General features: G+C 33.6%; 1 protein-coding gene across 5 annotated transcripts in view; it reads left to right on the plus strand.

The window, feature by feature from the left end:
• LOC106460602 (putative RNA polymerase II subunit B1 CTD phosphatase RPAP2) overlaps positions 1-14,166 on the plus strand; it is a 38,873-nt gene that overhangs the window by 17,362 nt on the left and 7,345 nt on the right. For all 5 annotated transcript variants that reach the window (XM_022387364.1, XM_022387361.1, XM_013920321.2 and 2 more), the window contains 5 exons: positions 1,254-1,381; positions 5,986-6,222; positions 7,656-8,683; positions 11,694-11,809; positions 12,182-12,262. In XM_022387364.1, the coding sequence (XP_022243072.1) occupies positions 1,254-1,381; positions 5,986-6,222; positions 7,656-8,487 (1,197 nt within the window). In that variant the 3' untranslated portion in view covers positions 8,488-8,683; positions 11,694-11,809; positions 12,182-12,262. The remainder of the gene's footprint in view (positions 1-1,253; positions 1,382-5,985; positions 6,223-7,655; positions 8,684-11,693; positions 11,810-12,181; positions 12,263-14,166) is intronic.

Here is a 14,166-nt window from a genome sequence, read left to right on the forward strand (position 1 = left end):
AGGGAGGTGAGTTTTGCCTGTTTTGTTATTCAGTCATCTCCATTTCTTTCCTACTTTTCATGGCATCTTCATGTGTGTACTGTAGTTTTTGAATGCATTCCAACACATTGCAAGTTTAACAACAAGAAAAAAAAATAATCTGGAAAGGCAAGACTTACCAGATCAAATATTACAAGAGGAACTACACCCTACTTTACTTGTGCTTGATGCCATCTGAACCTGCTAAGTAGTTTAGTCACAGGAAATACTTACCTAAAATCTGCATTGAGTGAGGGAGAATGGAAAGCTTTAAACTCATCCATCCCTGCCCAGTGCTGAAATGGGGTTTTCTGCAAGACTGCTTTGACAGTATATATCTGTAATGGACATGCCCATTTCTACACCTTTTATAAAAACAAAAACAGACAGCATGAGGTGTAATCCTGCCATTATACCTGGCTCACACTTGCTGTCATTAGTTGTAGTAACCCATTGCATTGTCTCTCAGTGGGGATTCAATTACAGTTGATTGTCTAATGATACTCTCTGATGTTTTCCCCAACTCATATTCCTCCCCTCTTCCACTTTGGTAGGGTCTTGGTGTTTTCTGAAAGTGTAGTACAGGACACCCCATTATGATATTTCCCAAACATTTCCAGGTGGATATGTCAAGCTGGATGAGACTTGGATTTGTCTTAGAGCATGGGTGGGGGCTCCTCTTCTCTCCACCTGTCATTATAGTATCTATCTCATGTAAGTCTCTGACCAAAATGGAATGGCCTAAAGCCCTAATCACACTACATTTTGTAATGTTTCACCAACCTTGGCAATACCTAACCAGCAGTACTGTATTTTCCAGATATTCTTTGCTCTACTAGTGTATTTTATTTGCCTTCTCAAGAATGAGCCTCTGACCATGTGCTAGTGTTCACAGTGATTATCACACTTGATTGTACCTCTTGCCTATTGGTGGAGGGCTACAGAATTATGATGATTATGTTATAAGCTGACACAATACAGGTAAACATGAGTAGAGGTTGGGAGTGTTCAAGGCTTGTGGCATGCACAGGAAACTTCACTGAAGTTGTGCATTAAGTAATAGATCTTAGTAGTGCACAGAGGTATGTATGTGGAATACATTTTCAGTTAAGGAAAATGTTAACATTAAAGTATATCAATTTTAATCAGCATATATATGCATGTGCACATAAGTTTTCTATTTATCATTTAAAAATTTTAACATTAAATTTCTGACATGAGTAATTTTTTTCCAGCAATTTTGTAGCAATCAGTGCTTCAAAGCATCCAAATATTTCAAACAACAGCTTTCAACATCTCCAATATGGCTGAGGGAGGATGAGAAAGAGATAAAAGTCACATTACTATGTACTAGTAACAGAAGGTAATCTCTTTACAACCTAGAAGACCTGTTAGACGGTATTCTTGTACTGTACAGGGCCCCAAGTTTTACTTGATTACCTGGTCTTGACTTTTTTGTCATTATTTACATATAACATTATCAGTGGTTAACTTCATTGTGAAATTCTGAATTTTTAAACTTAGTAAAATGAAGTCTAAGTCACTGTCACCAGATTTATAACTTTTGACTTAGTTATGACTTCTTGTTGCTTGGAAAGTAGTGTCTACTGGCCAGACAGTCTGATTAATGGTATGTCAAAGGACTTTCAAGTCTAAAAGTGTTCAGAGCAAAAAAACATAAAACTGATGTTTTCCTATACGGTACTTCCATCCTAGCTCTTCTCATCCAATGCTGCCCTCTATATGTGAATTTGTTCTTTTACGCATGCCACAAGCCTTCTGCTCCCCCCTATTGAAATCAGATGATTCCAACATGTCTCTCATGCAAATCATCATACGTCACTTCTCCACCAACAGGAGCATGACATACGTGATGCATGTGACATCCTCTATATGGCTCTACCAAACTATCACTTTTTCATTTGGCAGTGCTTGTGCTTGAACATGTTTTTTGTTTATTTCAAGTTTCATGTTCAACTTTAGTATATTTGCGAAGTGGTTTTCATTTAAATTACTTCCTAGTTTCTTAAGACTGTTTGTTTCTTTACTTTATTTTACTCCCAGTTTATTGCAGTTGCATTATTATTAATAATTTCGATTTTGGTTGACTCTTCTTGATTATCAATTCCAAAGTTCATCTTACCACTTCGGGGTCACACCTGCAACTAGTGGTATGTCACAGGCCTTAGGTATGGGCAACCCAGCAGGAGATTTATCAGCATTTATTTGCAGGGAAATTGAACATTACATGGGTCACCTCTGTCTTCAGACCTCTCCCAACTTCCTCCTAAACATGCTGAGACCGTTCAGGCTGACGAGGACTTGGATTGTCTATTTCCACCTCCTGATTTTGCTGTGCCTTCCCATGCCCCTCATGAGGAGTCACTTAGGTCTGTTATGGTCTTTTTGGATTTTGTTTCTCAGGTATGTGATGTTTTATCCCTTGCCCCTATTTCCCATGAACCGTGTTCTTCCTTACTACATGACCAATCTTCAAATCCCTATTTGGTTTCCGCCCTCCACAGATATTTGGGTACATGGTGACCAATGTGCCTCACAATTAAGTGACGGAATTAGCATGCCTCACCCTCTACAGGCATCAGATCAGTTTGTTCTTGCATATCATCGTGCAGACTGTCCTTTGCTAGACCAACAACTGTTAGGTTCTATTTTTACCTGTTTCGGGGAGGTCCCCAAAGCTCCTGTAAGTCTGACCCATGCTCAATTTTACCACCTTCCTCTTACCCTCAGAACTCTCTTACGGTATCTTTCTACCATCCATCTTCTCTCTGAGGCTCTCCACCGAAATCTTGAGTGTTTTCTGGTGACATTCTCTCCCTTTTTTCGTTCACGTTGGCTCATTTATCGACTTTGGCTCTGACTTTGCATACATGGTTTCTTTGTTGTTGGGACATTCTAGGTCATGATGCGACCTTACCTTGTGTCCATTTACCAGTATCTTATCTTCAGGATTTATGTATGGGCCCCATTTCTGCGGTGTTACGTATTTTACATGATCCCTGAGTCCTTGGATTCATGAGTTGCATCAGTACAACAACAGTCTACCCTTTCCAATCTTGTTACCCATTTGCCTCAGTTAGAGCCCAATATGGTATCTGTTAGTTTCCCGTCCTTCTCTTTCCCAACCCTTACCTGTCCCTCATTCTTAGGGTGCCTTGTCTCGTCCTTTTCTTCAATGATGCACGTCACCTTGCCCAGTGGGTTCTGGTCTGGTTGGAGCTTGACTTGCCGATTTTCTTCATCAATGGCGTCCTTTCATCAAGGTTCATTGGGTTCAAGTTTTATAGGAAGGATTCGTGATCCCGTTTCTTTTCCCACCTTCCATGTCTCCTATACCCATTTTCTTCCTTCCGTTTCAGAATCCAATGACAGGCCAGCATCTATCGGAGGCATTTCAGGACCTACTATCTCAGCAGGCTATTGAACCTGTTCTACATACTTCATCAGGTTTTTATTCCAGACTCTTTGTTGTTATCAAGAACAACCAGGTACTGGAGGCCTGTCATCGATATTTCCCTTCTCAATCAATTTGTTCTATTGTCTTACTTTACCATGGAGGCATTTCTCACCCAGTGGTGGGCGTTTTCTATGGGCTTATAGATGACCAAGATGGATGTCGCCAATGCTTATCTATACATCCCTGTCTCAACACGGTCTGATGTGTATCTTCTGTTCCCCCATCAAGGGTGATTTACCAATTTTGTGCCCTACCCTTTGGGCTTGCTTCTACCCATTATATTTTCTGTATGGTGGCCAGAGCTTTTGCTCACCATCTTCATGCTCTGGGGCTGTGATTCTGCTATTATATGGATGACTGGCTTCTTTTGGCTCATTTCAAACTGGAGTCGGCCAGCCATACTCGTCAGCTCCTTCAAACAGCTGCTTGGGTGGGCTGATTAATCAAATTGGAGAAGTCCTTCCTTTGTCCTACCCATTATTTTGTCCATTTAAGTGCCCCTTTTTTACACTTATCCTTCTCCTCTACGACTTTGTTCTATGGATTTGTTTAGTTTGCCACACCCTTTCAGCTCCCTCACTTTCTGCTCACGAGATTATATTGTTTTTGGGGATGTGGTCTTCAATGACATCACTGGTCCCCCTCAGTTGTGCACATATGCAATCCCTTCAATCGGCTCTTCATGATCAATAGAACCTTGGTCAGGATCTCTTGGCAGCTCCCATTACCCTTTCTCATACCCTGTTGGATGATTTGCTTTGATGGTTGGACAAGGCTCATATGTTGGCATGTGACATACATAAAGTAAAAAGATCACATATAGAGGGCAGCACTGGACAAGAATAACTAATCTTTTGAGTGGAGGGAAGAACCTATGAGAAATACATTTTCAGTATAGGAAAATTATAACTTTTGGTACAGTGAAAAGTAAAATCTTTATTATAGGTTACAGCTGGCTAGGTTACATCATGATTAGTACATATTTAGCTACAACTGTTAATGGGTGAGTTAATTTTTAAAAACAAAGTCAGGAGATAGAGAGGAAAGTAAATTGTAAATGAGGGATTACTTAAGATAAACAACTCTTCCAATAGGACATGTTAATTGGCCCATCATCTCTTTTTTTTTATTCACACAGGTCTGTTTTTAATTATGCAAATATTCTCTCTTAAGGTTCTTTATATGTTTGTGCATTTCTTAAGATCTTTACATTTTTCCAATCGTAATTATCATCAAAATTCCAGAATGATCAGCTACAGTAGAGGACATTGTGTTACCATATTTTTTGTCAAACTTGTGTTCTTTTATTTTCATATTTAATTTCCTTCTTGTTTGTCCTATGTACATTTTATTGCAACTGCAACTGATTTGGTAAATGCCATCTTTATCATCATTCTTTTTTGAATATTTGGGTGTTTGTAAATAGTTATAAATTTTTTTTAAGGAATGAATGCCACTTTATGACCCTTTAATTGGAATGTTTTAGCAATTTTTCCGGAAATCACGGGAAGAAGTGGTATAGTAATGAACTTATCTTGTGATGATTTTATTGGAGTTCATCCTGCGTATTTCATTTGTAGGTGTTTGTCGTTCATTTTCTGGAAAGCTCTGTCAATAATGATAGGGTCATGACCTCTAACAACTGTTACTGCTTTTAAGTACATTTTTGGGTTGTTTATGTATGTGATATCAGAACATAGACATGGTAACATAATGTCCTCTAATGTAGCTGAACATTTCTGGAACTGTGATGGTAATTATTTACTCTTAATATAGTAGCACTATGTGTCTGGGCACGTGTAGCCTAGTTGTTTTGCACTATAAAACGTGAAACAACCAACCAACTATGTGCCTGAAAAGAAATTATAGTCTAAAAGTGTGTTTGTTATTGTTATTTGAAAAAAAAATTGTGTTACATTACTGTTGATGGAGGAATTGCATCAATTATATCTTAACATCTTCTTAAGATATAATTTTTATGATTTTAAACTGTTTTTTCTTTAGGTAAGGTTTGTATAATCAATTAGTTTATGATGCAGAATTTCAGATTATTGAGTACATAATTTTAATTTTTTGCCACATAAAACTGGGGCTCTGACTGTATATAATTTGTAAAACCTAAGGTCAATTTTTGTAATTATAAGTTTTTTAAGTCTTCTATAGCTTATTATCATTGTTATTATTATACCAAACTGTAAAATGATAAGTTTAGGGCTGGTTGTTTTTTTATGGTGAGGTTTGGCTTTTTATAATTTGATTTTAATCCTTGTTGCATTAGAATGAAAAAAGTAACAATTATTATTAAGCATTAGGTTTCTCATTTAAGTTTCTCATTCTTAACTTGCTGGACTTCTGGGTGTATTTTGATTGCTAAACATTAGACAAATATAAATGTGTAACATAAATGCATATCTCTTAAGGACATTTTTTTTTAATCCATGAAATGCAATCTTTATGAAAAATTCAGAATTCATATATAACTTTTATAGTGGAAGAGCAGGAGATGAGGTTGACCTTGGTTATAACAGAGTGACTATGAAAGAAGTTACAAGTTTGCCAAAGAAAGAACCTGTATTTCAAAAGACAAGAAGTCAAGGACCCTATGTGAGTAAACAAGACTTGGAAAAACTTGCATCCCACTTGGACAAACTCAGTGTCAATGTGAAAGAACACAGTTCTAGTGATAAGAAGGCTTCTGCTGTGGACAAAGATGGTAAATCAGAAAAGTAAGTACATACAATAAAATTTTAATTAGAGAATATTAAAAATTTAGGCAAGTCTACAGTGGTTATTGGTCACTACTTTCTTTTATTCTAATATAAATTAACAGTTTGAGTGTTAAAGGAATTAATTATTTTGTTAGGCGTGATCTACAGATATATTTAAAACATTTTTAAACAGATTATAATGCTGTTTTATATGGCATTGATTAGGCCACATTTGGAGTAGTGTTTAGTCTTGGGTTCAGTTCCTTAACCTAGAAACGACATTGAATTGCTGAAAAATATTCAGAGGAGGGCTACTAGGATGATACCTGGGAGGGAAAGGTTTTAATAAGAATATAGGTTAAGATTTCTGAAATAGTTTTCTCTTGAAAAAATAAGGAATCTGATTGAGGTGTTCAAGATTGTTAAGGGAATTGATAGTGTTGATCCATCATCCTTTTTCATACTTAATGGTGAGAATGATAAGGCTAGGAGACAACAGTTTTGGTAAGGTAGGAATCATCTTCAGCTAAGACAGCTTTATTTTACTAACAGGATGGTTAGCCTTTAGAATGGGTTGCATTTAAATGTGGTTGATTTAAAGGAAGGCTTGGTAATTATTTTAATGATAAGGGCTGGCTGATTTTATTTTAGAATTTAGTATAACAAGGTCCCATGTTATCTCTAACTTACACACCCAGATATATATATATAATGTGTTTGTGTAATTATGATTTGCTTATATATTTTTCTCATTAAGTAGATAACTTGAGAAACATGTGTGGTTACAGTTATTTCCAATTGAATTAACCATAGTTTAGCAAAAATATAAAAATAAAATATAAATATTAGTTTAGGCATATAAAGCTAATTTATTTAGTTAGTAGCAGCAATACTTGCTCTATATTTATTTCAGTGCCTTCATGGGGATGGTGGTATGGCATGTGTGTGCATCATTATCCATATATATATATATATACCTGCTGAATTTAGGTGATTAGATTTCATAAAATATGAAATGGCCAAATCATAGGAACTGTTTATCCAAAGGGCTTGTGCTAAACATAGTATTAAATGTTACTTTCATTTGTGATTGTAATGGCTCCTACACCCAAGCCCTTTCTCTATTTGCTCATGCATTTAAGCTAAAACTTTAATGGGTGATACAAATAGCTGTGAGAATCAAAGTGGAGTACTGACTATATCAACTACATCTGATGTAAGAGGGGGCCTCAAACTATTAATCATTACAGTTTATTATTTACTTTAATATTCCCAGCATGTTGAAAATTATGTTAATCTCTTGAAATTGCTCAAAAATTATATATGTTTGCCATTAATTCATGAAAAGGTGTCATAAAAGCCCACAACTCTTGTTCCTTTTCTTTCTAGCATTCTTATTATTGACAGTGAATATAGTAAAGTAATTATAGCTGAAATATTATTTTTGTCAGGTTACAGGAAGATTTATTAGGAGAAGGAAAGTCTCAAGATGAAATTATAAATGAAAACCAGTCTCAAGAAGTAAAAAAAAGTACTTCTATGAATCAGTTTGTAGATGTTTGCTCTAATCCATTAAACTTGTCTCCTCTGAGTTTGTTGGAGCCAAGCTCTTCAAGGGCTTCAAAGAGTGCATTTGAAAAGTCAGAGTCATGTCCATCAGATGATGGAAGCAAAGAAAATCTTGAAGATATAAATCCAGTTAATGAATCTTTTAAAAATAACAATATGCAAAACCCTGGTGATACAAATAGTTATGAGAATCAAAGTGAAAGTCTGACTATCTCAACTACATCTGATGTAAGAGTAGCTGAAACATCCACCTCTGATAATACAGTGTGGACTAAACAAGCCACTTCTGATAAAACAGAAATGAATGAATCATATTTGGAAGAATTATCCATTAACTCGGCTGAAAACTGCATTCCTACTGAACCACTTCCACGTTCATCATTGAAAGAAACTCTCTCATCTTCAGAAAGGGATGATAATTCCCACTTGCTTTTAGATCCTATTACAGCAATAGAAAAAACCTTAGTGGAGTGGGTAACTCCAAAAACTTTAGAAAATTTATTGGGAAAAGAAAAATTTCATCATATTCTAGATGAATTTCAATCTGATCAAGGTTGTTTGACCAATGATTATTATGACCAGGAAAAAAAAGAGCAAATGAGGTTAAAATATCTTCATCTCTGTCACAAGCTTGAAATAAATGAACAAATTGAGAATGAATTAGATGCTGAGTACTTGAAGGAAGACAGTGATGAAAAAAAAAGTGCAGGGTAAAATCCCATCCATGAAAAAGCTGCATGAAGATGCTGAACTTTTTAACATGAAGGTTTATGGATATTTCCAGGGGAAGTTAGATGTTGAATACTCACAGGATGATGAAAAGAAATTGAGAAAAAAATCACAGAAGAATGTCACAGCAAATAAGCAGAAAAATAATAACAGTAACAGTGGAGTTGAAAAAACAAAAGAAGTGAGTGTTGTACTATATTCTAAAATAGATGATATGATAGTCATTTATAAGTAAATACATATTTATCTTAGTTCATTTAGTATTATTAATGCTTTTTTCTGATTGAGTCAGATATATGATATACAATGTAATTTATTTTAAATATTGCTTGAGATTCATAATTAGAAATGTGTTTACATTTAAGAAAGTCGTATTTAAATTTCTCAGCACATTATTTTCATGTTTTAGTTTTCACTTGGTTTGTCTACTCATTATAAGTACCCCTTTTGTATTCTTTTTGTCATTATATGTATGGATCTGTTATATTTGTGTTAAGTCCATGAATAAAAGTTTTATTAATTACTTTGTTTTACATTTTAAGAAAATAATAGAATTCTTATGCATATAAATACTTTAATTGATTTTTGTGATCTTCGCTTATTTTCAGGAAACAGGGAAATGAATTAAATACAAAACTGGAGGAAATTTCAAATAATTTGTTTTAATGTATGAGTGATGGAAATAAAAATAACTTTTTGCCTTGACAGGGATTGCTAATATTTTGAGACTGCTTAGTGTATGATTGTTAATATATGAAATAAAGTCCAGTTCTTCAACCAGGAGAGACTACATCTGAATTGAGAATTATGTGATAGTTACTGCATATGTGTGCACACACAAAATATTATACAGTTATAATTAATTCTTCAACAATTTAGGAACAGTAAAATAATGACTATTGATATCTTAGAAACAATGCATCAAAAATAATCTCTGGTTTTATTGAGTTCTTGAGAAGATTCTTTGATATACTTAATACTAAAGAGACAGTGTTACTTCTACCATTAAGAATAATATTTCCATAAAAACAATATTCTATTATAATTTCTTTATGTAATTGATGCATCATAGTTTATTTTATTAGTGTTGAGAAATTATACAGCACATCTTTAAGTTTTGGCAAACATACTCTATATATATCCATTTACTCCACTTATGTAAGAGCACTGTGTGTGTGAAAAAAAACTTGTTTTCTATGTGTGACTGAAAGTATGTTTTTTAAGTCTAATTCATCTAAAGGTTAAATTATAAAATCATTTCATTGGTATATTCCTCTAATCTGTTGTACAATATTAGATATTCCATCTCAGTTGCTTTAAATTGTACTTATGTGGCCTGTTATCTTACCATCTACAATCCCTTGTGATTAAAAAATAAAATCAATGTTTCTCAGAAATCTGATTAAGTTAGAAGCTTAAGCTTGCTTCTCATTATTTAGTTAGTATGTGTATTGAAACCATACTTTTTTGGAGTACTAGTATTTTTTACTTCTTTGTATAAATTGCATGTAAAGTTCTAGAATATATATATAAGTCAAAGGTTTGTACAGAGAGTTGAATATGTTATGTTAAGATGTCTTTGAACTTGTAAATCAGGAAGTCACATGATACAGTCACAGCTGATATAAAATAATGATGGAGTGGCATGTATTAAAACTACATTTTGACATATCTTTGGCATTTCATGGGTAGTGTAATGTCACTGAAAATTGATTGACTTAGGGAAAGGTGTGTAATTGTCCTTTCCATGCAAAATATTTGTGCACTCAGATTATAAAAATGTGCTCAGATTAGGGATTTAGAATTTCCAAGATGGGGATGTCCATTGTACTTACTTAATAGTATTCAAAAACAAAAAGAATGTGGATCAATTTGGGGCACCAGGACCATCCAGAAACAGGCTTGCAAAAGCTGTACCTTACCCATGGTAAATAAAATGCAGTCTTTTAATACATGAGAATCCACGAACACAAAGGTTAGTGGCAAAAGCCATCCATGTGCCTCGAACTATAGTACGTAACATAATCAAGGAGGATCTTCATCTCAAAAAGGTACTTAAGTCACGTGTAGCTTCCACAACACATGTATTCAACTGTTACATACCTTCAGAAACAGGAGAATGAAACAGGTATTCATGGTATTCCATATGAAGACAAATTAGTCAAATCACCATACATTATGACTATGGCTTTCTCTGCAAAGGGCTGTGGAAATGGGCACTGGGAAACCATCCTCCTATGCACTAGATTGCTTATGGAAAGCCTACAAGGAGGAGTGATGTGCTTAAGATACAATAGCCTTATGATGGAGCCTTTTGCAATAAAAACTAAACTGAACGTGGCATCATGGACTGTAGTTGTCTACTTACATTATATTTTAGGTATTGCATTTAGTATATTACCAAAATTATTAAAAAATCTCCTCCTTTCAGTTTGTAGTTAGCCCAGCCTACTCAATCACAAATCCAGTTATGTTCTGAAGAAATGAAAGACTACTTAGTGTGCTTATATGGATATCAGTCTGCATTGATGCTATTCTTTAGTAATGCACTATACTTCCGTAATCATGATAATGCACCATTCTATACCACACTTCATGTCCTGCAATAGTTTGAGATGAATTATTTCTAGAAGCTGCCTTAACTAGTTTAAAAACACCAGTCTGAATTCCCTTGAACCACCCTAGGATATTCTGAAATACTACCTGAGAAACAGTTATCACAGTTTCGTTACATATAAGGGAAGCTTTGTGAGAGTAGTAACAGTCTATTCCACTAGATATGTACCAGTGGTTGTTGAGAAGTGTAAGAGAGTCCACACTGTGATTAACTCCAAAAATGGGTCCACTCCCCATGCAAGTGTAGCTGTATGGCAAACATCAACATCCCAGTTTCATGCTTAAGGCTAAATATTACTATTGCTGAATTCTGAATAACTTTCTTTAAAGTTACCTTGTTTGTGGCTTTAATTATAATTTTCAGTTGGCTTATGTTCAGCAAATATATTCACTAACGTTCTTTTTTTCCATGCATGATATTGTGTTTTATAGTTCGATATTTTTCTGAAGTTCTATTGGGCTACTATTAATTTATCAAGAAAATTACATGTAACAATAACAAATTGTCTGTCTGATTAAAATATATATTATTTACCGTAGAACACATATGAGAATGTGCTTGTTTTATTTTACAGGAAGCAGTTACAGATGTAGGTTCATTAAACAAAGCAGAGCCTGTGCTGCCTGCATTGGATAAATATAATGTGAATTTTCTAAGAAGAAAAATCGTTCTTGATCGTCTACAACACTCGTAAGTCTTAAAAATATTAAGAAGTGATCAAATCTGTTTATTCTTATTTTGGTATAACTTCTGTTTTAATATTAAAGTTTTTAAACTTTAAATATTTATCTGATCATTTGCACAACTGGTTTGATTCTATGCCTGTTGATTGTCATTAGTCAATTGCAATAAAGGTAACTAGTAAAAACAAAATAAATATTGTTTGTTTCGTAGCAAATGCAAAGATTAAAAACTAGACATTAACCAGACTTCTTTTGCGTTTAAAACAAAATGTGATCCATATCCCCAGAAAACAAAACAAAACGTCTGTTAAAATGTTGGGGAAAAAACTAAAATCATGATTTTACTAGCTTAATAATAAATTTATTATATCTTTTCCAGACTTTCAGAATTACTCTCTGTATTAGGAATTAGTGTTTTTGATGTTACCGGTGAGTTGCGAAGATTATTGACTACATTTAGGTGAGACTTATTTTTTTTCTCTTAACTTCAGGCCATTGGTGATATTTTAAGTTTTCATTTTCATCATATTCATATGGGTGTGTACGTCATATGTACATCTGTGGTACTTATTCATTGCAAACATTTATTACTTTTGAATGTATAGCTCTGTGTACATCACTGACATTTTCTAATGCGGCATTTTAATTTCAACACACAAAAAGCATCTGGTGCTTCTTATACATCCTTAAGATAACTGGTTCCATGAACAGAAAGATACAAGTGTATTGACATTTATAAAGTTTGAGCTAATGTTCTTTTTCCAATACAAATACTAACACATTTAAAACAAATAGTATAACATCTGTATTGAATGAAATCAATAATGAATATTGAGTATTCTAGCAGACAGAACTTTCTGTTCACAGCACAGGGTGAAAAAGAATGCAAGCCAATAATGCAAAATATTGTCTGTTAAGTTTTCTGGATAATTTCAGGTTAATAAAGAAATTTAATTCATTTAGATTGATCTCTTTTTTTTTTTTTCATATTAACTAACAATTTGTACAATTACTTTTGCCTAACAAGAAGGAATATTCCACTTAATGAAATTAAAACATTTAGTTAACTAACAAGAAAATAAAGCTGAAGAATTTATAAGAAAACTGTAAAGAAGAAAAAATTAGTGAATCATCTTGGAACAAGAAAAATTAGTATATTAGGTCTTTGAGAGAAAATATTATGCACACGAATATAACCCTGAAGAATTTGAGAAATTAAGAGTTACTCATGGAGTGAATTATCAACCCATTAAACAGAACGGTCAAAAGAGATTGGATATTGTAATTACATGGAAAACAAGAGGATATTACTAGTAATATAGTAATTATTGGAAGCATTTCAGAGATAACTTGTAGTAGGATCATTACAATAACAGTTAAAATACCCCCAGATGGAGAACCAGAAGTGGAAAACAAATAAATTTTTATGAACACCTGCCAATCGGAAAAAGACTATATATTATAACCAAATTGAAAACAAGAAGTATAATTTCTAAAATATTAATTATTAGAAGCATTTCATAGGTACATCTTAGTATGAACATTAAAATTACAATTCAAATACACTTAGATAGAGAAGTAGAAGTAGAAAACAGAAATTTTATGATCATCTGTCAATCAGAAAATGGAAGAAGATACCAGATGATCAATGTACTAGCTTTGTAAATGTCAAAGAGAATGACCAATATATAAAGATCACAGAGATGGACCAGTTGTATAATCTTATGTTACTGAACATTTGCAATGTTTTAATGAATAATAATAAAACTTGTTTACTTAAAAAAAGTCTTTCATATTGCACTAATACCAAACCTAACATCTTATAAATAGAATAAGACATGAGTAATGTTAGAAGATGAATTAAACTAAATGACTTCTTTGTAGATCAAGAAGTTTTTAATCAAGATGATAGTGTTTTATAATGATTATAAATATTTCATCCCATCTAATGTCAGAAATATAAAATTAGATGTACTTTGTACAGTACTCAAATTCAAATCTTAGCTTTGATCTCACCAAATATTGAAAATTACATTACCTGTGTTTAAAAATTTAATTTTTTCTAAAAGGATGACAGAACAATGTTGGAATAGTTTTATGATAAAATACTTATATGATATTTAAATGGTCATGTAAGTTATGTGAATTTGTATGTAGAGTTTATAGGTTGGAGGAGAAGTTGAGGGCTATCTTAATTAAAGTAGAGGCAGTAGATAAAGAGAAGGGTAAACTGTGGGAAATGGAAGCAAGATTTCAAGAGGAACTTAAGCTTTTGCCCCCCAATAGCACAGCGGTATGTCTGTGGACTTACAACGCTAGAATCCGGGTTTCGATATCCGTGGTGGGAAGAGCACAGATAACCCA

This window comes from Limulus polyphemus, unplaced genomic scaffold (genome assembly GCF_000517525.1).
Source record: "Limulus polyphemus unplaced genomic scaffold, Limulus_polyphemus-2.1.2 Scaffold802, whole genome shotgun sequence".
NCBI classification, from domain to species: Eukaryota; Metazoa; Arthropoda; class Merostomata; order Xiphosura; family Limulidae; genus Limulus; species Limulus polyphemus.